General features: G+C 39.5%; 1 protein-coding gene across 1 annotated transcript in view; it reads right to left on the reverse strand.

The window, feature by feature from the left end:
• TXLNB (taxilin beta) overlaps window positions 1-16,713 on the reverse strand; it is a 56,074-nt gene extending 39,361 nt beyond the window's left edge. Inside the window, exons 1-3 of the mRNA XM_040238786.1 lie at window positions 16,567-16,713; window positions 13,411-13,863; window positions 2,999-3,090 (exon numbers count right to left, since the gene is read on the reverse strand). Coding sequence (XP_040094720.1) covers window positions 2,999-3,090; window positions 13,411-13,849 — 531 coding nt within the window. The 5' untranslated portion in view covers window positions 13,850-13,863; window positions 16,567-16,713. The remainder of the gene's footprint in view (window positions 1-2,998; window positions 3,091-13,410; window positions 13,864-16,566) is intronic.
• Between the last annotated feature and the right edge of the window lie 9,560 nt (window positions 16,714-26,273).

A 26,273-nucleotide genomic window follows, 5' to 3' on the forward strand; every position in this document is an offset into this window, starting at 1 on the left:
TGCCAAGTAGTTTATGATGTTGTAACTACTTATAAATTGAGGAAATTTGTAAAAGTATTTCTTTCAGGTCATTTCTTAATTTAGTTATGAGGTGTCCTTATTTATTTATGCACTTATTTATTAATAAAATACAGTTGATATTATAGGATTTAGAATCTGTAAGGGTGAGTGAACTTGAGTAGCAATGTGATTCACAGCATTTGAATTTAATAATTTATTCTATGTTAACACTTAAATTCCAGAAACTCTCTATATTAATTTCTGAATCAGTGAGTAGGGAAATAGCTTTTAGTCTCCAAGTAAAAGATTGAAATTCTTCATAACTTTTACTTTCTTAAAAGGATATATAATAGGATTTTGAGGTCAATTTTCTCCTATTTATTTTTTCTAGAAAGATCTTTTGAGTTTAAAAGTTTATTATGGGATATGATACAAATGCAAAAATATAGTAAGACTGAGCTGAGTAGAATTTCTGGAAAAAATAACCTCTGTGGGATTGACTGCTTGGCTAGTAGGGTGAGTGGGTTTGGGAATTCTTGGAGACCAGGGTGAACAGCCCTGTCTCATAAGAAAGATCTTGGGCAGACTGGATAAGTGATTCTTTTCTGATGTACTGCTGTGGGGCTACAGCAACATAAAGAGTAGTAGTCTGGAAGATGCCCAGTTCATCTAAGTATGGGACATGATACTAGAAACTAAATATGAAAGGCCTTGGTGTCAATAAGTAAATTGAAGGGTAAATTAAAGGGATATCAATGTAGTAATTATTGAAAAGAGCAAGGACGGACCAGTGAGGATGGGGTCAGATTTGGGGGAAAAATATTATTTTCGACACCTATTGTTTCATGGCACTGAAATTGTTCATGAGTGGTTGACAGGCAATATTAAACAAGTTGCAATAAAATTGATGCACTAATACTTGCTTTAGAAATTTATACCATTCTTTTGGAAAACAATATGGCCATTAAAAACATTTATACTACTTGATTTAGTAATCCCAATTCTGGAACTTTTCCCAAGGATCATAAAAGAGAAGGAACAAAGCTCATGCATGATGATGTTCACTGCACCAATATTTGGTAATACAAACAGTGGAAGGAATATAAATGTCCCCAAACTAGAGAACCACTAGAATAGAGTCAATTAATGGAAAATTTCATAGCTTTGACAAAATATAATTATGAAGAACACATGTGAAAATGATTGTCACATGAGCCAAAAAAACAGATACTAAATTCTATGCAACTAATGATGGTAGCTATACAAAACGTATCTTTGTATAGTAGAACTGAAAAGGAAGACACAAGTCAGCGTTCATGTTTTAGACTGTAGGATTAGAGATATTTTTACTTGTATATTCAGCATTTTCCTTATATCATTGTGATGTGGTTTATGTGATTAAAACTAATTTAAAAGCATCGTTGGCAGAGTTAAACAGTCACTAGTCATTCAGGGTTTTAGAATTTCTTTGAGGCTGTGCTGTGCTGTGGCTTCAGTTGTGTCTGACTCTTTGTGACCCTATGGACTGTAGCCTGCCAGGCTCTTCTGTCCATTGGATTCTCCAGGCAAGAATACTGGAGTGGATTGCTGTGCCCTGCTCCAGGGGATCTTGCTGACCCAAGGATTGAACCTGAGTCTCTTATGTCTTCTGCATTGGCAGGTGGGTTCTTTACCAGTAGCGCCACCTGGAAGGCCCCTTCTTTGGGTCTGCTGTATGACAATTCAGCGTAACGGTGTACATGAATGTACAAGGAAGAAAGTGAAGACTACACAGGGATCACAGGACTAAAATCAGAGTGAAAAAGAAGGTAAACAAGCCACTCATAAACTCTACTCCATCAATAGGGATAAGATGCAACCAGTGACCTGAGTGGTTTGTGGGTCTCAGTTTTAGAGACTTTCTTTAAAAAAAGAAGAAGAAAAAAAAGAACTATCTTTAGGGCTTCACAGGGGCCTATGCAAGTGAGAGGCCCTGACTCTTAAGCTTTTTTGATGTGAGGTAAATCTGCCTTCCGGGGCAGTCCAACCTACTGCCAGGAGGAATTGTTTTGTTGGTTGGGGGTGGGGGGCTGTCACTGCTTCTCTGAAAGAAATAAGTAAGTGAAAAAAAATGAGGAAAAGAAGCAGAAATGAGAGCAAGGACGCATATTGCCCAGCCTCACTTGAGAGGATGCCACATCTCCACGGTGGGTCTTGTACACCTCAGGGGTGGTGCATGGGCCTCAGATGCAACTCCTTTAGTCAGTTTTTGTGAGGCCTCACTGAAACTAGTGGTGCTGGCTTTGCTGAGCCCTTTTCTTTCTTCCAAGTGGACTGTTGTAAGAGTAGTGGTGAGGAGACCATCCACTTCACGGATTCTCTGAAGTATGGGAGTGGCTTCTCTTCCTGCCACTGGCCCTACCTTGTTGAGAGAGAGACTGCATGTGGAGGATCTATAACTGGAAACAAAATCCATGTCAAGTGCTTTGCCATTGTGTGGGACAGGAGAAGAATGTAGATCATGGAGAATAAATGAATGAATGCATTCATCAGGAATAAATGAGAATGTTTCACAAACTGAAGGGTGGAATTCAGTCAACCTCTGCCTTACTTGAGAAGACCATTCCCTCAAAAACCCAGTGCTTAAGAACCGGTTGAAAATTTACTTTTTATTTCTAGTGTACTTCTGTTTCATTGCAAAGCCAAAAAGAACTTTTAAATTTTCACAACTTTTCACAAATTATCTCTGATTTGCTGTTCCATCTCTCAAATTATGCACATAATTGAAGGTGGAGTGATTCCAACTCTGTTCTCTTTCTTCCTTTTGCTTTTATTCCTCAGTTTTTCTGCTTCTTTCTTTCCTTTTTAAAAACTCTGCCTTTGTGAATTCTGATTTTGACTTGCCTGAGGGAACCAGCCATCCTCTATAATAATGTACCTGAAAAGCTAACAACCTCCTTTTCTCAGCTCTAACCAGAGCTTAAATCTTTCTGGCAAAAGGGCTAATCAAAGATCTTACCAATTCAGCATATTTCTTGAATAAAAAATCAAACTTTTCCTCAGGAGTTTGCAACTTGTTCAGATTTTGCATTAGCAGGTTGGCTTCCTTGCCTTAAAAGAAAACAAAAACCATAAAGACATTTTAAAAATTAAGAGTTGAACTTGAAGTCAGATGATAAGGGCTGGAATCTCAGGTGGTCTACTTGTGCTAAGTTGCTTTGGTCATGTCCGACTCTTTGTGACCCTATGGACTATAGACTGCCAGGCTCCTCTATCCATGGGGTTCTTAAGGCAAGAATAGCGGAGTGGGTTGCCATGCCCTTCTTCATGGGATCTTTCCAACCCAGGGATTGAACCCACATCTACTTGTTAGCTGCTATCCAGCCTTGGGCAAGTCACTTAACCTGTCTGAGATGCAGATGTAATTTTTTTTTCCCTTGGAAAAGGAATGACACCTACTTTGCAAAATAAGTGATTAATTGAGAAGTTTATAAAAATGTATGGTACAGTGTCAGGCTCATGGTAGATTCTCAATAAATGTTGACTATAAGTGAAAGTGAAAGTGAAGTCGTTCAGTCATGTCCGACTCTTTGCGACCCCATGGACTGTAGCCTACCAGGCTCCTCTGTCCATGGCATTTTCCAGGCAACAGTCCTGGAGTGGGGTGCCATTGCCTTCTCCAGGGGGTCTTCCAGACCCAGGGATCGAACCCAGGTCTCCCGCATTGTAGACAGACGCTTTACCGTCTGAGCTACCAGGGAAGTCTATAAGACTATAAGAGTGGTCCCCAAATTTCCATCCCAAGAATTCATTCTTAGTTACTTCCCCTTATATTCTAAATATTCCAGGGAATTGTGAACATTCTGAAAATATTCAGAAGAATAAAAAACCACTTACTTTATGGAAGAGTAAATCATCCACTTCCCCATGTTAATTATTAAAAATAAAAAAGAAGCAGCAAACCAGCCTATATCTGACTATTGTGAAACAGCTGGCATTAATACCTGGAGCTGTAAAAAATTCCAGCCCAAAGCAGAGAAACTTGACAGTTTAGTCTGCCCATGTTTTTGGTTTTATTCCTTTAGTGCTTCTTTCTTTTCGGGGAGGGAAACCAATTGTCTTGTTTCTGTGTGTGAGCCCATTTCATGCAAGTTTGTGTGGGAATGACTCTGATCGTATTTCCTATCAGAGAATAAAGTCAATATATAGAGAAAACGGACCCAAGACACTTTTCCCCAGGCCTTTTTGTGTCTCTTTGGTTACAAGTTTAGCCACCCCGGATCTTCCCTTCTCCCACCTAGGCCTTAATCTCTGTCAGCAGTTTCGTTTTCTGTTCCCAGCTGGAGTTTGTGTTATGTTTAAAAACTCATCTGTTCATGATTATTTGATAGTGAGCCTTAGATTCTTTCTTTTCTTTCCCCATTGTTCTTCCTTTTGTTTTTTGAGCTCAACCTCCCAGTTAGTCTTCCTGAGATGACTGGATCTTTGGTATCCACAGGGATACCTGTAGATCTTTCAGTATCCACAGGGTTGAGGGTTACAGGCAGGAGCTGGACCCTCAGGCTTACACACATGTACCACTGAACATATCTTTGCCAACAGTAGGGTCAAGGTGGAGCAGCTTCCTCATCCTCAGCTACCTGTTATAGCTGCCCTGTCTAATCTGAATAGAGAGGTCAAGCCACCCAGTGGAGCCTACGTTTCCTGATATAAATCTGCTTGAGAATGTTAACAATTTTGACAACCTCTCCCACAAGAACAGGCGTTTCTCCTTTGTTGGAATTTTTGCTTTCATCTTGGAGAGGAAAATATATCATGGAATTAGGGTTTCCAGGTGAAATATAGGACATGGAACACTCTTATACTAAAAAATAATGGTGTCTCTGAAATTTAACGTTCCTTGGGTGGCTTGTATTTTCACACTTGCTAAATCTGGTAACTCTAATGGCATCAAAGAATTTTAGGTTTAGAAGGAACTTCAAAGAGCAGCCAGACAACTGGTTAATTTTATAGATTAAGAATAGAAAGCCCAGAGAAGCCCAAAGTTATGTAATTAGCACTGGCAGAGCCAAGGCTTGGATCCAGGGTTTGTCTACTTGTTCTAAATCACTCCACTCCCCTGTGGAATTTTGATGCCAGGGAAACCTAGAGAAATAAAAAGAAACTTCTTTTGAAAAAAGAAAAAAATGACCTCATTCCTAACAGCTGGTTTCATCTATCTTTGCCCAGTGAGTCAGTTCAGATTAGAGACATGGTCTGAGACAGGGGAGAGGGTGGGGGTGAGTGGTGCCCGACCAGCAACCCAATTATGGCCTATGGCATAACATTACCTTTAAACTGATAAACTCTGCTGTCCCTCCCCAACCAGGCCTGGCTTTGAGTGATTTCTGTAGTAGCAAGGATGGCTTGTGTTGGTCTGGCCATCCCTTCACCCTGGTCTTCAGTTTGTGGAAGGCGCTCATGTGATGACTGCTGTCCTGGGTTAGAGGATCATAATTAAAGGCAGGAGACTGTACTGTTGATCATGTCTGGCCTAGAACCCTGCATAGTGTTTGGTCCATGGGCAAGTGTTTAGTGAATCTTGGTAATAATGGAAATAAACAGAGCCAACCTGTGCACACTAATATCATGTAAATCAAATAAACACTGTCCAGAAAACAACTTTGTGATCAACTGGAGGAAAGACAGGTCTTACTCTCACCTGTGACCTTTAATGTATGCTTAGCATAGCTCTCAATGTGAGTATCAACCAGAAAACCATATCGTGTTTCTTTTGGGAAAGATAGAAACACTTGAGTGAGGCCAGTGGATCTCTTTTTCTGTGTTCAGTATCTTCTCCCCCTTTAGTTTTTCTAACAATGAGAACAGTTTTTTTTTAATTGTCATACTTGCTGAGGTCTTTTTCTGCTCTCATATTCTCTTATTTTGTATAGAAGTTTAACATTCAGATGCCTCAATCTACCCTTCAAAAATGATTTCTACAAAAAAAAAAAAATCCAAGAAGTTGGAGACAAACATGTACATAATCCATAACTTTGTAACATGAGAGAGCTTAGTTTTTACACATCCATTAAAATTTTGCTGGACTAAAGTGCTGTGTGTGATTGTGTGGAGGAGAGATTAGACCAATCATCTCATAAGAAAGGCTGTCATTACAATTTTAGGAAATGGGGTCATTAGGTGACAGTGTCAGACACAGGAAGAAAAATCAGTTTAATGTGTTTAAACTACTACCAGTTTCTTAGCTATAACTATAAAGAAAGCTTTCCTAAAAAGAAAAAAAAAACAACCTGAGCCTAATAATGAGATTAGCAAGAAGAGATAGGAAAGTCTTCCTCAGTGATCAGTGCAAATAGAGGAAAACAATAGAATGGGAAAGGCTAGAGATCTCTTCAAGAAAATTAGAGACACCAAGGGGACATTTCATTCAAAGATGGGCACAGTAAAGGAAGAAACGGTATGGACTCAACAGAAGCAGAAGATATTAAGAAGAGGTGGCAAGAATACACAGAAGAACTATACAAAAAAGATCTTCATGACCCAGATAATCACGACAGTATGATCACTCACCTAGAGCCAGACATCCTGGAATGCGAAGTCAATTGGGTCTTAGGAAGCATCACTACAAACAAAGCTTGTGGAGGTGATGGAATTCCAGTGGAGCTATTTCAAATCCTAAAATATCATGTTATGAAAGTGCTGCACTCAACATGGCAGAAAATTTGGAAAACTCAGCAGTGGCCACAACACTGGAAAAGGTCAGTTTTCATTCCAATCCCAAAGAAAGACAATGCCAAAGAATTTTCAAACTATCACACAATTGCACTCATCTCACACGCTAGCAAAGTAATGCTCAAAATTCTCCAAGCCAGGTTTCAACAGTACGTGAACCATGAACTTCCAGATGTTCAAACTGGACTTAGAAAAAAAGGTAGAGGAACCAGAAATCAAATTGCCAACATCTGTTGGATCATTGAAAAAGCAAGAGAGTTCCAGAAAAACATCTACTTCTGCTTTATTGACTATGCCAAAGCCTTTTGACTGTGTGGATCGTGGATCACAAGAAATTGTGGGAAATTCTTAAAGAGATAGGCATACCAGACCACCTGACCTGCCTCTTGAGAAATCTGTATGCAGGTCAAGAAGCAAGAGTTAGAACTGGACATGGCACAACAGACTGGTTCCAAATCAGGAAAGGAGTACATCAAGGCTGTATATTGTCTCCCTCCTTATTTAACTTATATGCAGAGTGTGCAAAATGTCGGGCTGGATGAAGCACAAGTTGGAATCAAGATTGCTGGGAGAAATATAAATAACCTCAGATATGCAGATGACACCACCTTTATGGCAGAAAGCGAAGAGGAACTGAAGACCCTTTTGATGAAAGTGGAAGAGAAGAGTTAAAAAGCTGGCTTACAGCTCAACATTCAGGACTCCCCTGGTGGTCCAGGGGCTAAGACTCTGAGCTCTCAGTGCTGGGGCCCTGGGTTTGATCCCTGGTTGGGGAACTAGATCCCACATGACACAACTAAGACCCTGAGAAGCCAAATAAATAAAAATAAATATTAAAAAAAAAACCTCAACATTCAAAAAACTAAGATCATGGTATCCAGTCCCATCACTTCATGGCAAATAGATGGGGAAACAATGAAAACAGTGATAGACTTTATTTTCTTGGGCTCCAAAAATCACTGTAGATGGTGACTGCAGCCATGAAATTAAAAGACGCTTGCTCCTTGGAAGAAAATCTATGACCAGCCTAGATAGCATATTAAAAAGCAGAGGCCTTACTCTGCCGACAAAGGTCCATCTAGTCAAAGCTGTGCTTTTTCCAGTAGTTATGTGTCAATGTGAGCGTTGGACCATAAAGAAAGCTGAGCACTGAAGAACTATGCTTTTGAACTGTGGTGTTGGAGAAGACTCTTGAGAGTCCTTTTGACTGCAAGGAGATACAACCAGTCCATCCTAAGGGAAATCTGTCCTAAATATTCATTGGTGGGACTGATGCTGAAGCTAAAGCTCCAGTAGTTTGGCCACCTGATGTGAGGAACTGACTCATTGGAAAAGACCCTGATGCTGGGAAAGGTTGAAGGCAAGAGGAGATGGGGATGACAGAGGATGAGATGGTTAGATAGCATCACCAACTCAATGGACATGAGTCTGAGAAATCTCTGGGAGTTGGTGATGGACACGGAAGCCTGGCGTTCTGCAGTCCATGGGGTTGCAAAGATTTGAACACAACTGAGTGACTGAACCGAACTGAATAATGAGATTATTCCAGGGAAAACAAAACAAAACCTTACAATAAAAAAGAAAAATATCAGACAAAGCAGTAAGAAATAAATATATCCATTTCCAACTTGGGTCAGAAGAAAGTACTAATCATTTTACCGCAAACAATTATTTTTCCCTTACTTCACTTACTCCTCTAAACCCTCCTCTCTTTTCAGGATCTGACCTAAGTTTGAGCATCCCTATGCATCTATTCATGAACCCTTCAGTCTCTGTGGATTCTTCTCTCCCCCAAATTCCTCTGGTCTTCTACCATTTCTTCCAGAAAATTTAGCATTTGTTTCAAAGCTACAGTTTGTTTCCTTCTCAGAGTGAAACTAGAAATCAAGCTAAAATCTTATAAAATAGACCACCTGGGAAGGTGACCGTTCTAAGGCAGAGTAAGTCAATAGCTGAAAAGACTTTAGAAAACCAGTGTCCTAGTCAAGATGCTACTCAGAAGGTAGAACTGAAACTCCCCTGTAACTGGAAAGATGAAACCCATTAAACTGAACTATAGCTCAGCTAAATGCTTCTCAACCGACATACCGATTAGTCTCTCTTTGGTCCTGAACATTAGTGACTCTAGGTCTGCACTTTGCTTTCCTTATGACTAATTGCACAATCACATCAATTAGTTGAATAACTTTGGGGGCAGACTTTAAAACTCTCTAGGCTTTAATTTTCCTATCTAGAAATTGATACATTGACTAGATAAATTCTGAGCTCATAATAGACCTGTGGATCAGCTTTGTTTTTCTCCCAGATTTATGCTTCAGATCCACGATTTCCTACTCAATCGGTTATCAACCTGAATATCAAAAGGGATATTATATTTATCATTGTTTTGTGCTTCTTACTATGTGGTACTTGTGCCACTCACATAATGTTGATAGAGAAGAGATGAATAAGACACCTGTGAGCTGGAGGATGGGGTGAGGGGAGGAAGGGACATACTTAGACGTTAACAGGACAGGTCATAGTGCTGTCTAGTGGGGAATCTTTTTATTTTGTTCAGTGCCAAGGAGAAAGTGACTCCACCAACTAAAGAGATTTTAGTGTTCTTGCAACTGCTCTGGTGTACAGTGTGTTACTAGTGGGAGGATATGCAGCCAGTAAAGGAAAAACAAGTCCTGGGTGCTTGGATTGTGGAGACATTCCCAGATATTAATCAGTGTTCTGTGAAAGATGGATGTTTTTGGTCCAATAAATTCAGGAAATATTGTAAACTATGCCCATCACTGTTGGAGATTCTCACTGTTGTGTATGTTAAAGGTCAGAGAATTCTGGCAGTTGGAAAATTATCTTGGTCTGAAATGTCAAATATCCCAAAGCATATACTTTGGAAAATTTTGGGTTAGAGAGTCAGAACATTTCAGTATCTCAAAAATATCAATAAAGCAAATGTTACCTGACAAACATACAATAATTAAAGATTGGTCTTTGATCAAATATGTAAGCAAAGACTAAGGATATGTCTTAGATATGGATTGAATGACATACTCAAATTCTGTAAAAGTTCTGAATAGTTTCTGAAAGAAGACCACATCTGGCACTTTATATTTTTCCAGAAAGGTAGAGGAAGCATTTTCTGAAGCATAAAACCATCACTTCCACAATCTGTTTGTGTCAAAATTACCCAGAGTGCCTTGGCCCCAATCCAGACCTACCAATTCTGAATCTCTGCTCAGGAATGGCATTTTTGACAAATTCTGTATTTGATTCCAATCCACAGTTAAGTTTGAAGTCATTGGTCTAGACAATAGTTTAAATGACATAATAATGTCATTTAATTGATAAAGAGCCAAGCAGTTTGTTGAAGCCACTTGCAGGCAATTGAAATGATGTTTAAAACAATGGTTACATATTTAAATTAGCCTAAAAATATAGTTTAACTCATAATGTAGCTGAAATAGTACAATGTTTAGAGAATATATCGACAGTCTTCAGAGGAACAGCTTGAAAGTATCAGCAGCTTATACACATGTAATTAGTGTGTACCCATGTGGGCACTCTGATCACAAACATTGGTCCTGATAAACACATTCAATTGAACTTTGTTAATTTATACATAATGACAGAATTAGTTGTGACATTTTTTTCTTTCTCTAAATTTTTTTGATTATTTGGTTAAGGAAAGTGTGAAGTCACTCAGTTGTGTCCGACTCTTTGCGACCCCATGGACTGTAGCCAGGCTTCTCAGTCCATGGGATTTTCCAGGCAAGAATACTGGAGTGGGTTGCCTTTTCCTTCTCCAGGAGATTTTCCCAATCCAGGGACTGAATCTGAGTCTTCCGCATTGTAGGCAGACGCTTTACCATCTGAGCCACCAGGGAAGTAAGTATGTGGTTAATACGCTTCCCAGGTGCATCTGTGCAGTAAAGAATCAGGTAAAGAATCCTGCTAGTACAGGAGACCCAGGTTCAATCCCTGGATCGGAAAGATCCCCTAGAGTAGGAAACGGCAACCCACTCCAGTATTCTTGCCTGGAAAATGCCATGGACAGAGGAGTCTGGCAGGGCTACAGTCCATGGGGTTGCAGAGTTGGACATAACTGAGCTACTGAACACAGCAGCACATGAGGTTAATACAGATTTTGAAATAACTCGTGGAAGACAGAGTAGAAACCAAAATTGGTCATCTTTAACTTTACCCCTGCTTTCTTCACACCTATCCCCCATTATAACACATACAAATTCCTATGTAGAAGTAGTTTTAGAGTGATAAAGCCAAAGATCTTTCCTGGTTAGAAACACTTGAAATCATTCACCTTTGCAATGTGATTATGGTGGCTCAGAGGTTAAAGCGTCTGCCTGCAATGCAGGAGACCTGGGTTCGATCCCTAGGTCGGGAAGATCCCCTGGAGAAGGAAATGGCAACCCACTCCAGTATTCTTGCCTGGAGTATCCCATGGACAGAGGAGCCTGGTGGGCTACAGTCCATGGGGTCCCAAAAATCGGACATGACTGAGCAACTTAACTTTCAACAATGGAAAGTTTAACAATGACTAATGCAAAAGCTTATTTCTGAGGTGCCTTGGATAGAGAACAGAAAATACCTCTATAACACAGAGCAACTTTATTTTCTTTCCCAAAGTTCCAAAACACTAGAGTGATTCCAACCTTGCACTTTAGAACTTGGTATTATCTGAGTTAATCTTTATGCTGAGTACGTAAAGTAGCTGTTTGTGTCTTTTAGCCCTTCTTGAAAGCGTTACCAGCAGTGGTTTTAAGCCTCTTAGTGAGGTCCTACGCCAGCACAGACATACTTTGGGGTTTGCACATAACCTATTCACTGAAGTCTGAACCCAGTTCTGACTCCAGTGCCCAGGATCTTTCACTCCACCACACCAGCTTCCAGAAATTAGCAAGATGTGACCACTATCTCAATAGATTCTCCCTCCAGCTTGGGATACAGGTATATAAACAGATGATTGCTGCAGAAAATTTAATGGAGAACTACAGAAGATGATGCTAACTCTACCTGGGCATGTCAGGGAATGTATCACATAGGAGGTAGTGATTGTAGTGAGTATTTCAGTGAAATTTCACCAAGGAAGACAGGCAGAGGACACTCATATGGGTAGTGACATGCCCTCACTCATAGCTAAAAAAATTAACTCTCTCACCCTTCTTGTATAGATACTTTTGGTGTTGTGTTTCCACCCCTTGTACTCCATGCTCTCCTAACAATTTCCTGTGCCTGTTCTAGCACTTATCCTATATAGCAGTTAGTGTATGTGTCTACTTTCTCTCTAGACTTAGAGTCCTTAACCAAAGATCTTTTTTTATCTTTGTGTACCTCATAAAGACTAGGCATTAGTAAATATTTGCTGAACCAGTGAACTAGTGAAAGTGAAAGTATTTTCTGCAATTTTCAACATTCTATAATTAATATGGAGAAGGCAATGGCAGCCCACTCCAGTGCTATTGCCTGGAAAATCCTATAGACGGAGGAGCCTGGTGGGCTGCAGTCCATGGGGTCGAGAAGAGTTGGACATGACTGAGCGACTTCACTTTCACTTTTCACTTTATGCATTGGAGAAGGCAATGGCAACCCACTTCAGCATTCTTGCCTGGAGAATCCCAGGGACGGGGGAGTCTGGTGGGCTGTGGTCTATGGGGTCACACAGAGTCGGACATGACTGAAGCAACTTAGCAGTAGCATAATTAATATATTTCTGGAGTTTTATTAAAAAATATTTTATATATGTAGTAATGGAAATACTCAAGTGATCCAGTGACAATCATTTTGTATACAAAACCATCCCTATATTTAGACTTTGTTTAAATCTAGATTCTACTAGCTTTGCTTTGAACAATTTCCTTTTCATTCATTCACTCACTCATTCATCCTTATAACAGATATTCAGCAAATATTCATTGAGCACCTAGCGCATGTCAACCACTGTTCTAGATGCTAGACATCCAATGATGTCCAAATACACACATTGCCCCTGCTCTTGAGATAGAAGAGCTAGTGGAGATGAGATGTATTAATCAAATAATCACAAAAATAAATGTATACTCTCAAATGTAAATGTCAGGAAGGAAAGATACATAGTACAACTGAAATGGAAAATAAGACTTCAGGGTGAGACTAAGAAAATACCATTTGAGTTGTGAGCTGAGTGATGAGTTAAGTGCTGAGAGGGCAGAACTGGGAAGTGGGGAGGGATTTCTAGGTAGAGAAAATAGAATGGACATGGGCCCTGTCGGGGAGTGGAGCATGGCCTGTTGAATGAACTGAAAGAGAAGATGAGAATGACCAATTACTAGACGGTGGTGATGATAGTAATGGTATAATCAGAGCAGTGTGTTCAGAAAAGAGGCTTTGGGGGTGACTTGATGAGAGAAAGCTGGTTGGGGTTAGCTATTAAGGCCTGAAAGACAATGTTAAGAAGTCTGGTCTTTGTTCTATGAGCAGTGGGAAACCACAAGGGACAGAAAATAGATGGGTAACATACTGAAAAGTTCATTTTAGTTCTGTTGAGGGGGAGGGGGCTGGGGACAAGTATAGTAAGAGAAGATGTAGGGCGATCCTGAAGGAAGCTATTGTACTAAAATCCAAGTTTGAGGTATGGCTTTTAGCAAAGGTTGGAAGTGCCCCATTTTAGCAATAATTCAAAGAAAAATCATACAGTAGAATGTAACTACTTGCCTAATCCTTTTAGAATTTTCTTCTCCGGTTTTTGCTCTTTGTTGCTGACAGGCTCTTTGGCTGCGGATGGCTCTCCAGTGGCTGCGGGTTCTCTCTCCGCCTCTTCAGGGGCCTCCTCGCCGTCTCCATCCTCATTGTCAGGTGGGTCTGTGTTCTCAGGCTGCTCCTTGACCATGGTGGTACCCTCCTTCCCTGCCGCGCCGGCAGCGGACCCGTACGTGTTAATGATGTCTTCCAGTTGTCGGTTCAACTCTTCAGAGATATCTTGGGGTCCCCGTTCCAGCTGTGTACCGGCCGCCTGCTCTGGTGCTGGAAGTGGGGTTGAGCGGTCCTGATCGTTTTGCTTCTCCAGGCCATTTTGACTGGACAGTGCTGAACTGTCCCTCGCAGGTGCTGATGGTGGCTCCCCCGACAGCTGCCCAGGCTGATTGCTCTCCATCCTGGGAGTGGTATCTGGTGGTAAGCACAGCCAGGGTTGATGTAGTTAACCCAGTTACAGGCATATGGTAAGGCTATCCCCACACTGGTACCTACTGATTACAGTTTCTAACACAGAATGAATGTACTTCCACAAAGTATTGATATTGCAGTTAGTTGGGTAGGAACAGTGAGAAGCATTTCCAAATTAAGTCATACTGTTAGCACATGTTTGATTTTGATCTTTAATTTCCAATAGTATCTCCTATTATTGATATTAACAGATTAATTCAAGGTATTATTTTTCATGGTCATATCTGTCATTTTGCTTAGAATAGCCAATTTGTGTTACCATTCTCATCTATAATTCTACGTAGATTTACAGTAATTGGAAATACATTAATTTAATGTTTAATCTACATTTAATGTCTAAATTTAAATTGATACTTTTCTCCTAAAGTTAAAACATTGAGTATAAGAGCCACTGACCTTACTAAAATCACTCATAACAGTAACAGTCCAAACTCTATTTTAGTGCATATTGATTAGTATGAACCCATTAGTCACTCAGTCGTGTCTGACTCTTTGTAGTCCAATGGACTGTAGCCCACCAGGCTCCTCTGTCCATGGAATTCTTCAGGCAAAAATACTGGAGTGGGTTGCCATTTCCTTCTCCAGGGATCTTTTAGACCCAGGTATTGAACCCAGCCACATTGGGGGCAGATTCTTTACCATCTGAGCTACCAGGGAAACCCATGAGCCCATTAATATAGATCAATTATTATACTGGATACAGGAAACACTTGCTTTTCTGGTATTTTCCTTTTCCCAGATGAGCAACATGGACTAATTAATCAGAAAAAACAGTTTTTTGAGGTTCAAACCAGCATCATTTTTGAAATAAGACCACATGAGGAAAGATGTAGATTAACTAATGAACGTGTATGGAAACATGGTGATACTCATAATGACAGTTCCTTGACTTTCTATATCATTTTGTTCCAATGAGGGCTTCCCTGGTGGCTCAGTTGGTAAAGAATCTGCCCTCAATGCAGGAGACCTGGGTTTGATCCCCTGGAGAGAGAAATGGCAACCTATTCCAGTATTCTTGCTTGGGAAATCCCACGGACTGAGAAGCCTGGCAGGCTGCAGTCCATGGGATTACAAAGAGTCAGATGCAACTGAGCAAACATTCTGTCTTTCTGTCTTTTGTTCCAATATAAAAACGGACTTTCTTTTAGGGGTAAAAAAACACCCCAATATATTATGACTTTCTCATCTCAGTCAAGAAGCTCTAGGATAACAATAATTTTTAAGAAGTAGAAATGTCTTAAAAGCAGGGAGGGAATGAACCAGGGGAATAATCCAAGTATAATGTAATAATCCCAAGTAATCCCTTTGGAAATAGGGAGTGAGGGATGGGCTGAATCAGGCTTTCTAGGGTGGCTGGCTATCACCATTTCTAGAGGTGCAATATGTTTGGCTTCTGCCTTTAAGTTATGGTGCATTTTACTTGTGAATAATAATTAATGGTGGTGCTGCTAACTGGCAGCATGAAATTATGACGGGGTCCTAATAATCCACAGGTTTTGCTGTTGTGTTGGCATGGAAGTGAAAAAAACACACTGCTCCACGCACTATACAGCTTCCTCCTCCCCTTCTCAGGGCAGGTGAAGTGAAATGCTCAAATGCAACAAGAACAGAAAATTCAGTGTCCAGACATTGCCAGCCACCTGCGGCGCTCACCAAGCACTCACTAACTTTGAAGGAAGAACTGTTTTCTCTCATCTATTTTAATTCACCATCTTTCTTATCAAATGATGCAGTAAACAGCTTCATTGTCTTCGTCACTGGAATTCTTTATCCTGACCCCTGCTTGTTGGGTGCACTCATCTATATATAACTTATGCTTCCCCTGAACTTGGAGAAAGATCCATGGCACCTGCTGTCCAGCCAGTAGTTATTTTAAGCTCTTCTAAAAGAAGCCCTGGCCTTTAACACCTCATCTTTAGAACTAAAAGGAAGAGAATACCTTTTAAATCAAATTGAAAATAGTAAACATTGATTGATTTAAACCTGTACGTGGGTTTAAAGTGTTAGGGGGGCTTCTGAGGATGAAATAAAATCTAAAGTAAACCAGACTTCAAAGCAATGAGTTTTAAACCAGCTGTCCATAGGAGTTTTAGTGTGGTTAGTTTGAATACAAATGTTTTGTTTGTATTTGATTTATTCTTCATTCATCAGAGGCCATAATCATTGATTTTTTTTTTATATTAAGTGCATGATCTCCTTTAAACTCATGCTCCACATTTACTTTAAAACAGAATAACTGAGTCATTGTAAACCACAGGACAACTCAGTTCCTAAAAGTAGCCTCAATAAGTCCCCAAGAGGACAAAAACGAAAAAAATCAAAAAACTCTTGTTATTTGTAAATTGTCTCTTTCTTTATCAGTTAGTTTTACAGCAAGAACTTATTTCTAAGTTTTATCTTCTACAAACTTTATTGCCCATCTTTTGCCTCCTCTGAGACAGAATTTTATTTTTCACTTGTCCTGGCAGTCCCATTAGATGACCACACTCACACACACATCCCTTCCTGAGCAACACATTTTACTTATAAATAAAACAATGGAAAGTTCTTCAGCAGTTCACTGGCAGTCTCAAAGTTGCAAGTTTCGAACACCACAAACCGCACCCTACATCTCACAGGGCTCTGGGGAGTGTTTGTCATACTTACCAGAATGCAAGGTGCTAAGCAGAAAAAGAAAGGAGAGGCAAGAGGCAGCAAAAGCTAGTCAGAGCAGCAGCAGCAGCAGGAGACCGGCGGGCCGTTGTGCTCTTACAGGGGAGAGAGAGACCAAACACACACATAGACACACATGCAGCGGGAGAGCAGAGCGGGGGTGGTGGGGGGTGGGGGAGAAAGAACGTCCTGTGACACAGCAAGAGGGAAATACACGAGGCTTCAGTAGCTGTCTCCTGGGCAAATGTCCTAGGAAAAAGAAGCAGCTGATAGATCTTAGCAGACTCCTAGTTTTGTGCTTTAAAAAGTTTAAACTCTCAGTACACATGCCTGTTGCTAGTGCAGTTTTTCACTATGGTTGTTCTTTGGGGCAGAGATCAAATTTTCTTATTTCTTGGTTTATTTCCTGTGATTCATCTTTTTTCCCCCCTCCTTCATATGCTAGCTTAATTAGTGTCAAGTTTCTAATAGGAATTAAGGAAAAAGAGGAACAATGGCATATCAGAAAGAGGTAGGAGAAGCACTTTAATTCTGATGTCATTACTTGGTTTCATTGTAAAATTTGAATATAAATTTAGATGGCTCTTTTGGCAGTGGGTTTAGTGCCATCTTCATGTACATGCCAATTGGTGTGACCTCCGACCCCATATCTTACTCAGGTAACTGCCTTTATTCAAATAAGCCCCAGGGAAGCAGTTGCTTTTTCTTCTTTAGTTGCAGATTTTCCCGTCTCCCACAGTGACGTTTCCAAGTCTTTCCTCCCTTCTCAAATCCTGAACCTGTTCCTTAATCCTCAGAAAAAGAACTTCCTCTTCATTGACCATATAACGGTTCTTTTTCTTAACCTACATCCATGCCCCTTTTCTCCTGTTTCTGGGGAATGTGTTCCCACACTTTTCCAAATCGGATTCCTCCATCAGAACTTCTCCTCTTGAGACTGGCTGGCATACTGATACCCACTGTGTTAGGCAGGATCTTGCCGCCAGAAAGGCTTCCACACCCTAATCTCAGGAACATGTGAATATGCTGCTTTACGTGGTGAAGGAGACTTTGCAGATGTGATCCACTTAAGGATCTTGAGATAGAGAGATTATCCACAATTACTGGATGGTTCCCATGTAATCACAAGGGTCCTTAAAAATGAAAGAGGGTCAGATCAGAAAAGTAGACTTGGTGATCTAAGCAGAGGTCAGAGTGATGGAGGGACACAAGCCAAGGAATGTGAGGAGTCTTGAGAGGCTGGGAAAGACAAGGAAGCAGATTCTTCTCACAGTCCTGCAGAAGGGATGCAATTCTGCTGACACCTGGTTTCAGCCCAGTGAAACTCATTTTGGATTTCTGACCTCCAGAACTATAAAAGAAGAAATTTGTGTTGTTTATAAGCCACTAGATTTGTGGTAACTTGTTTATGACGGCAAAAGGAAACTAAAATATCCTACTCCCAAACTTTCTCACCCCTTTCTCTGAGTTCAGGGGAGGCATAGATTAGGTATAGATGGGTACCTAGTAGGTGGGGGTCAGGATAAAGAAATCCCAGAGAGGAAGACAGTGATGCTGTTTACTGCATCATTTGATAATGAAATTGATGAATTAAAATGAGTGAGAGAAAAAAGTACTTTCTTTGAAGTTAATGAGTGCTTGGTGAGGGCCATAGTGAGTGATACTTCATATTGGATTGTAGCAAACCATTCCAGAGCAGTCTCTCAGTAAATACAAACAATATTTCATCAGTGCTTCTCAAGTTTAAGTAACGTACATATTCTCTTAACAGAATAACTTAGTGTTGAAATAAAGGAAGAAAAAGAACTCAACTGTGACTGAAACAAGTTATTGCATTATTACTTCTACCAATATATACTGATATAAAAATAAGTATAACCTTCTGATATTTAATTATTATATGATAGAATTTTGCTGAACCCGAACTGTTACTTGCTACATGAATACTGGTCCTTTTGAGTTCATGGTATTCTTCTACAATGTGCTTTGTAAAATGATTCCACTTCATCAACTCTGGTCCTTCAGATTACTACATAAGTTTCATTCATATGACCTGCCATAATTTCAATCGGACTTCCTTTGATACAAATACATCATTTACTGCTCTTTCTCATGTTCCTGCAATTATTAAAATAGTGCTGTTTTGAGCTGATTTAACTAGATATGCACATGATACTGAAGACACAAAATGAAAGATATATGTGTTAACACGGACGTGACAGCTACCCAGATGACCCAGAATTGGCTTATACAGGCATACCTTAGAGATACTACAATTCAGTTCTAGACCACCAAAATAAAGGTACTATTGCTATAATCAAGTCATATGAATTTTATAACTTCCCAGTGTATATAAATTATGTTTGCATTGTTCTATACTCTATTAAGTATGCAGTAGCATTATCTTAAAAAATGTACATACCTTAATTTAAAAAATACTATTTTGCTTAAAAAATGCTCGCCATCATAGGAGCCTTCAGTGAGTTGTAATATTTTTGCTGAGATAGAGTCTTGCCTCAGGGTTGGCTGCAGACTTATCAGAATTGTGGTTGTTCAAGGATGGGTGACTGTGGTAATTTCTTAAAATAAGACAACAGTGAAGTTTGCCACATTGATGAGCTCTTCCTTTGACAAGTGATTTCTCTGTAGCAGGCAGTCCTATCTGATAGCATCTTACCCACAGTAGAGCTCCTTTCAAAATTAGTCTTTCCTTCCAAGCCTGCTGCTGTTTTATGAACTACATTTATGTAAAATTCTAAATTATTTGCTGTTATTTCAATAGTTTTCACAGAATTTTCATCAGCAGTAGATTCCATCCCAAGAGACCACTTTTCTTTGCTCATGCATAAGAAGAAATTCTTTGTCTGTTAAGGGTTTTGCCATGAGATTGTAGCAATTTAGTCACATCTTTAGGCTTCATTTTTAATTCTGTCTCACCTCTGTAGCTACTTCCTCCATGGAAGTCTTGAATCCCTCAAAGTCATCCATGAGGGCTAGAATCAGTTTCTTCCAAACTCCCATGAGTGTTTATATTTTGACCTCTTCTCATGTTCTTAGGACTTCCCTGGTGGCTCAGATGGTAAAGCGTCTGTCTACAATGCGGGAGACCGGGGTTCGGTCCCTGGGTTGGGAAGATCCCCTGGAGAAGGAAATGGCAATCCACTCCAGTACTATTGCCTGGAGTATCCCATGGACAGAGGAGCCTGGTAGGCTACAGTCCATGTGGCTGCAAAGAGTCAGATATGACCAAGCGACTTCACTTCACTTCTTCACTTCACTTCATGTTCTTAAAGGCATCTAGAATGGTGAATCCTTTCCAGAAAGTTTTCAATTTACTTTGCCCAGGTCCATCAGAGGAATCACCATCTATAGCAACTGTTGCCTTAAAAATGTATTTCTTGAATGGTAAGACTTAAAAGTTGAAATTATTCCTTGATCTGTAGGCTAAAGAATGAAATTGTGTTAGCTGGCATGATAACAACACTAATCTCATAGTGCATGTCCATCAGAACACGTGGATGACCAGGTGTTTTGTCAATAAACAATAATCTTCTGAAAGGAATCTGTTTTTCTGGGCAGTAGGTCTCAACAGTTGGCTTAAAATATTCAGTAAACGCTGGGCTGGAAGAAGCGCAAGATGGAATCAAGATTGCCAGGAGAAATATCAATAATCTCAGATATGCAGATGACACCACCCTTATGGCAAAAAGTGAAGAGGAACTAAAAAGCCTCTTGATGAAAGTGAAAGAAGAGAGTGAAAAAGTTGGCTTAAAGTTCAACATTCAGAAAACGAAGAAAATGGCATCTGGTCCCATCACTTCATGGGAAATAGATGGGGAAACAGTGGAAACAGTGTCAGACTTTATTTTTTTGGGCTCCAAAATCACTGCAGATGGTGATTGCAGCCATGAAATTAAAAGACGCTTACTCCTTGGAAGGAAAGTCATGACCAACCTAGATAGCATATTAAAAAGCAGAGATATTACTTTGCCAACAAAGGTCCATCTAGTCAAGGCTATGGTTTTTCCAGTGGTCATGTATGGATGTGAGAGTTGGACTGTGAAGAAAGCTGAGCACTGAAGAATTGATGTTTTTGAACTGTGGTGTTGGAGAAGACTCTTGAGAGTCCTTTGGACTGCAAGAAGATTCAACCAGTCCATTCTGAAGGAGATCAGCCCTGGGATTTCTTTGGAGGGAATGATGCTGAAGCTGAAACTCCAGTATTTTGGCCACCTCATGTGAAGAGTTGACTCACTGGAAAAGACTCTGATGCTGGGAGGGATTGGGGGCAGGAGGAGAAGGGGACGACAGAGGATGAGCTGGCTAGATGGCATTAACAACTCGATGCACATGAGTTTGGGTGAACTCCAGGAGTTGGTGATGGACAGGGAGGCCTGGCGTGCTGCGATTCATGGTGTCGCAAAGAGTCGGACACGACTGAGCAACTGAACTGAACAGATGTAAGTAAATGTGCTGCCATCCAATATTTGTTGCTTTACTGGTAGAGCATAGGCAGAGTAGATTTAGCGTAATTTTTAAGGACCCTAGGATTTTTGAAATGCTGAATGAACACTGGTTTCAACTTCTCTTTCTAACAAGAGAGTCAGCCTGTCCTTTGAAGCTTTGAAGCCAAGCATTGACTCTTTAGCTATGAAAATCTTAGATGGCATCTTCTTCCAAAATAAGACTGTTTTGTCTACAATGAAAAACTGTTTAGTGTTGCCACCTTCATGAATTACATTTGGTAAGTCTTCTGGATAATTTGCTGTAACTTCTACATCAAGCACTTGCTGCTTCTCCTTGTACTTTTATACAATGGAGACAGCTTCTTTCCTTAAACCTCATGAACCAATCTGTGCTAGATTCATGCTTTTCTTCTTCAGCTTCCTCACCTCACTCAGCCTTCATAGAATTGAATAGGCTTGGGGCTTTGTTCTGGATTAGACTTTGGCTTAAGGGGATATTGTGGCTGGTTTGATCTTCTATCCAGACCACTAAAACTTTCTCCTTATTGGCCAGAAGGCTGTTTTGCTTATCACTCATATGTTCATTGAAATAGCACTTTTAAGTTCCTTCAGGAACATTTCCATTCATAACTTTTTGTTGCATAAGACTTAGCTTTTGCCGTTTTGACTTTCAACAGGCCTTCCTCACTAAGTGTAGTCATTTCTAGCTTTTGATTTAAAGTGAAAAATATATGACTCTTCCTTTCACTTAGAAGCCATTGTAGGGTTATTATCTGGCCTAATTTTAATATTATCATGTGTCAGGGAATAGGGAGGCCTGAGGATAAAGAGAGAGACAGGGAAACAGCTGGTTGGTGGAGCAGTCAGAACACCAGCAACACTTAATCCATTAAGTTTCCCATCTTATATGGGTGTGGTTTGTGGTGTTCCAACAAATTACAATAATAACACCAAAGATTACTAATCATAGATCACCATAAGAAACATAATAATAATGAAAAACTTTGAAATTTTTGGAGAATTACCTAAATAAAGTGACACAGAAACATGAAGTAAGCAGATGCTATTAGAAAAAAATGGCACCAGTAGACTTGCTAGATGTAGGGTTGCCACAGACTTTTAATTTGTAAAAAATACAGTATCTGTGAAGCACAATAAAGCAAAAGTCAGTAGAATGAAGTATGCCTGTATATATTAATTACAATTAAAATGCATACAAACACACTAACCAAGGGCACCCAAGAATATATCTGTAACCTGATAGAGGCCCAAAGAACTGGAGTAGGTAACTAAAAAGACAAATTGATAGAGCTCAGTGCTGTATTATAAAATCAATCTTTGAAGAATAAAAATTAAATAGAAGGAATAAATTAATTTCTTGAAAATAACATTGTTCTGTAAGTATAGCAAGAAAATAGTTGAAAGTCAAATGATACTAGAAAGCTTATCACAAGAAACAATATTCTTTTGCTCTCCCCATTACCCCTTCCTCTAACTTTGCCATGCTTCTCAAAGCTCCCCAGGTAAAAATATTGAACTACTACAGATATTGCTTCTGTGATTTACTTTCTCATTTGTGAATAAGATGGCTATATTGCTGTCATATGCCTATATTGATGTCCATACATCAGTTTTTGACATTACCTATTATTTTCCCATAATGATATATGAAGAATTAAATTATTTACACTGCTTTCCTTTTCCCTATTTCTTGAGAAAATTACATATCAATTTTTAATTCATATTGTATTTTCTAATTATTGAAATAAAACTCATTGCTAAATCAGATAGAACACTATGATTATAGTTCCATTCTTTTGCAGCTTTCTGTTTTTCTTGGAGTTAATGATAACCTTTTATTTTTATTTGTTTAGTATTAAGAACACTCAGTTTTCCCAACCTGTACAAGAACTCTGTAAAATACCTCTGTATGCAATGTCATCCAAGATCAAATCTATCAGGTAATCTATATTAATACATTCTAATATTTTCTTGGGTGATATCACTTCCACATACAAATACCCTGAGAGTCTTGACTTCTTGCTCTGTTCTGGTTTGGTGACTTTCTTGGTCTGCTGCACAGCTGTGGTCCTACACTTCCTTTGCTGTCATCCTGGGAATTCCCTTTACCTCTCTCATGTTTCCTGATTTCCATTCTTCCTCTTTCTTGGTTTACTTCCTCATTTAGTGAAGCACATTGTCTATTGGCTTCCTGAGAAGGCATTTATGGGAAATTTTTTATGTCTCAAATGTCTTTTTGCTACTCTCGTACTTAATAGTTTGGTTAGATATAAATCTTTTTACAAAACGTAAAAAAAAAATTTGGATAAAACTTTTTTTAACATCTCTATAAGAGTATTTAAGGCATTATCCCCTTGTGTTTTCATTCTCAACCATTGTTCTTAAACTTTTATTCCTGGGTCTTTGTGAGATCTACTTTTGTTTTTCTCTCTGGAACCTCTTAGGATCTTCTCTTTAACTCTGAAGTTTCACAGTAGTAAAATTTGATGTGAGCCCTTTTTCATTTATTGTGATGGGTACTTAATGGGTTTTTTAATATGAAGACTCATGTCTTTAACCTCCTTCCCCCTATGTAATTTGTTCCTCATCTTGTTCTCCTCTCGGCCTCATATCCCTGAATCCAGAATCTTTTAGTTAAGTTTCTCACAGAACAATCCTCAGGTATCTCAAAAAGGTGGAGAGGGGTTGTTTGACTTAGTGATTTGGAGTTGGGGACCCTTGGGTTTAAGTGTTCTCCTAATTAAAAACCGAATACAAAACCCAACCAAACAAAAAAACTAGCCATCAAATGATCCCATTATAGTCCCGTGCCTTGCTACTACTTTTGATATAGTATTACCACTTTAGTGAGTGAGTGAAAGTCGCTCAGTTGTGTCTGACTCTTTGTGACCCTATGGGCTATACAGTCCTTGGAATTCTAGAATACTGGAGTGGGTAAGCCATTCCCTTCCCAAGGGGATCTTCCCAACCAAGAGATAGAACCCAGGTCTCCCACATTAAAGGTGGATTCTTTACCAGCTGAGCCACAAGGGAAGCCCTCACCACTTGCTCAGTATCCACTTGAAATTCTTTAGTCTTTTCAGAGTCTGCCAGGACAATTAGCTTGCTTTTCAGTTTCTCACTGCCTTCCCCATGGCCACCCAATCCCATTTCTGTCAAGCACATTTTTTCTGTGGGATCATTTACCATTATATCTTGTATTCTAGTCTTCATTCATTGTGGTTTGGGGTTTATGGATTCAATTTTTCTGATTTTATTGATGTTAGAATTTTTGTTTCTGTTTGTTGTTCTTGTTTGCTAGTGAATTTTAGAAGAGAAAGAGGTCAGAAAAAAATCTTTGTACTGTCATTCAGGAAGATCTATTTAACCATTATGATGATCCAGCAGTGAAATGAACTATCTTGAAAGAAAGAAGCTCTAGTTTTGGAAATATCCAATAGAGCTGTGCTTTCTTTTAAAGGCACTGAAGAAGTTTCTGCATGGTGGGTTTGGGAGGGGAGAAGGATTAGATTAAATGACTTGCTTAAGTTCTCTTTCAGACATAAGAGTTTATGAATTCTGTATTTTTCTACTATGGGCTTAAGAGAAGCAGAAATCAAATAATAATTACAACTATAAGCCTGAAAATTAGGCTGCCTCTATATGAATTCCAGTTTTGTCTTTTACTTAGGCTATATATTAATTTCTTCAGCTTTAATTTCCTACTCTGTAAAATCAGATCACCTATTTTGTATGGTTAGTATGAGACTAGCACAGTAAATATGATCTATATAATAAGCACTAATATATGTTAACTAATTCCAATAATGTGTTTAAGTAAAGTCTGTGAAATGGGAATTAATATTTTCTAAACTAATAGTATTTTGCAGTTATTGTTATTTAGAACCAAGTTTAAGTGTGAGAATCTATTGTATCGTTTCTTGGTCATGGTGTGTATACACATAATCTGGGTTAGATTTGTGTTGGGATAAGAAGCCATGAAATTAAAAGATGCTTACTCTTTGGAAGGAAAGTCATGATCAACCTAGATAGCATATTAAAAAGCAGAGGCATTACTTTGCCAACAAAGGTCCGTCTAGTCAAGGCTCTGGTTTTTCCAGTGGTCATGTATGGATGTGAGAGTTGGACGGTGAAGAAAGCTGAGCGCTGAAGAATTGATGCTTTTGAACTGTGGTGCTGGAGAAGACTCTTGAGAGTTCCTTGGACTGCAAGGAGATCCAACCAGTCCATTCTAAAGGAGATTAGTCCTGGGTGTTCTTTGGAAGGAATGATGCTAAAGCTGAAACTCCAGTACTTTGGCCACCTCATGCAAAGAGTTGACTCATTGGAAAAGACTCTGATGCTGGGAGGGATTGGGGGCAGGAGGAGAAGGGGACAACAGAGGATGAGATGGCTGGATGGCATCACTGACTCGATGGACATGAGTTTGAATGAACTCTGGGAGTTGGTGATAGACAGGGAGGCCTGGCGTGCTGCAGTTCATGGGGTTGCAAAGAGCTGGACCCAACTGAGCAACTGAACTGAACTGAAGAAGCAAGTCTTTGTATATTCTGTTTGTACTCAGCAGATGTCATCTTTGTGTTTCTAGTATAGGACTTATGGCCAAGCAGAGATGATTTTCAACTAGTCTAAATACAAAACCATGCAGAAATTTACAATATTTGATTCCTATGGTGATACCTTTTCAATTTGTACTAGTTGTGTTCAGATGGTCTGCAAAAGTGAAACGTATGATTCATATCCTATGGAAAGAATTTAGTTTTATTCCTTTTAAGTGAGAATTAGTTAAACAAGGATTTTCTTTAGTAAAGGGCAAAGTGAACTAGCTTTCATTGATAAAACATTTGAAATCTGCATAAATAAATACTGGTTGCTGGGCTTCCCTGGTGGTTCAGATGGTAAAGAATCTGCCTGCAATGAGGGAGGCCTGGATTCAGTCCCTGTGTTGGAAAGTTCCCCTGGAGAAGGGAATGGCTACCCACTCCAGTATTCTTGCCTGGAGAATGCCATGGACAGAGGAGCCTGGTGGGCTACAGTCCATGGGGTCACTTGAGAGTCAAACATGACTGAGTGACTAACGGAACAACTGGGTGCTACACTTAGAAAGAAGAGCTCTACTTCTTAAGTGGCCTTATTTAGTTACTTAAATATATTTTCAGAATAATAATTTAATCATGAATTTTTTTCTTATGAATAATGCAGGTACATTTTAGG

The sequence above is a fragment of the Oryx dammah genome, unplaced genomic scaffold (assembly GCF_014754425.2).
Source record: "Oryx dammah isolate SB20612 unplaced genomic scaffold, SCBI_Odam_1.1 HiC_scaffold_4, whole genome shotgun sequence".
NCBI lineage: Eukaryota > Metazoa > Chordata > Mammalia > Artiodactyla > Bovidae > Oryx > Oryx dammah.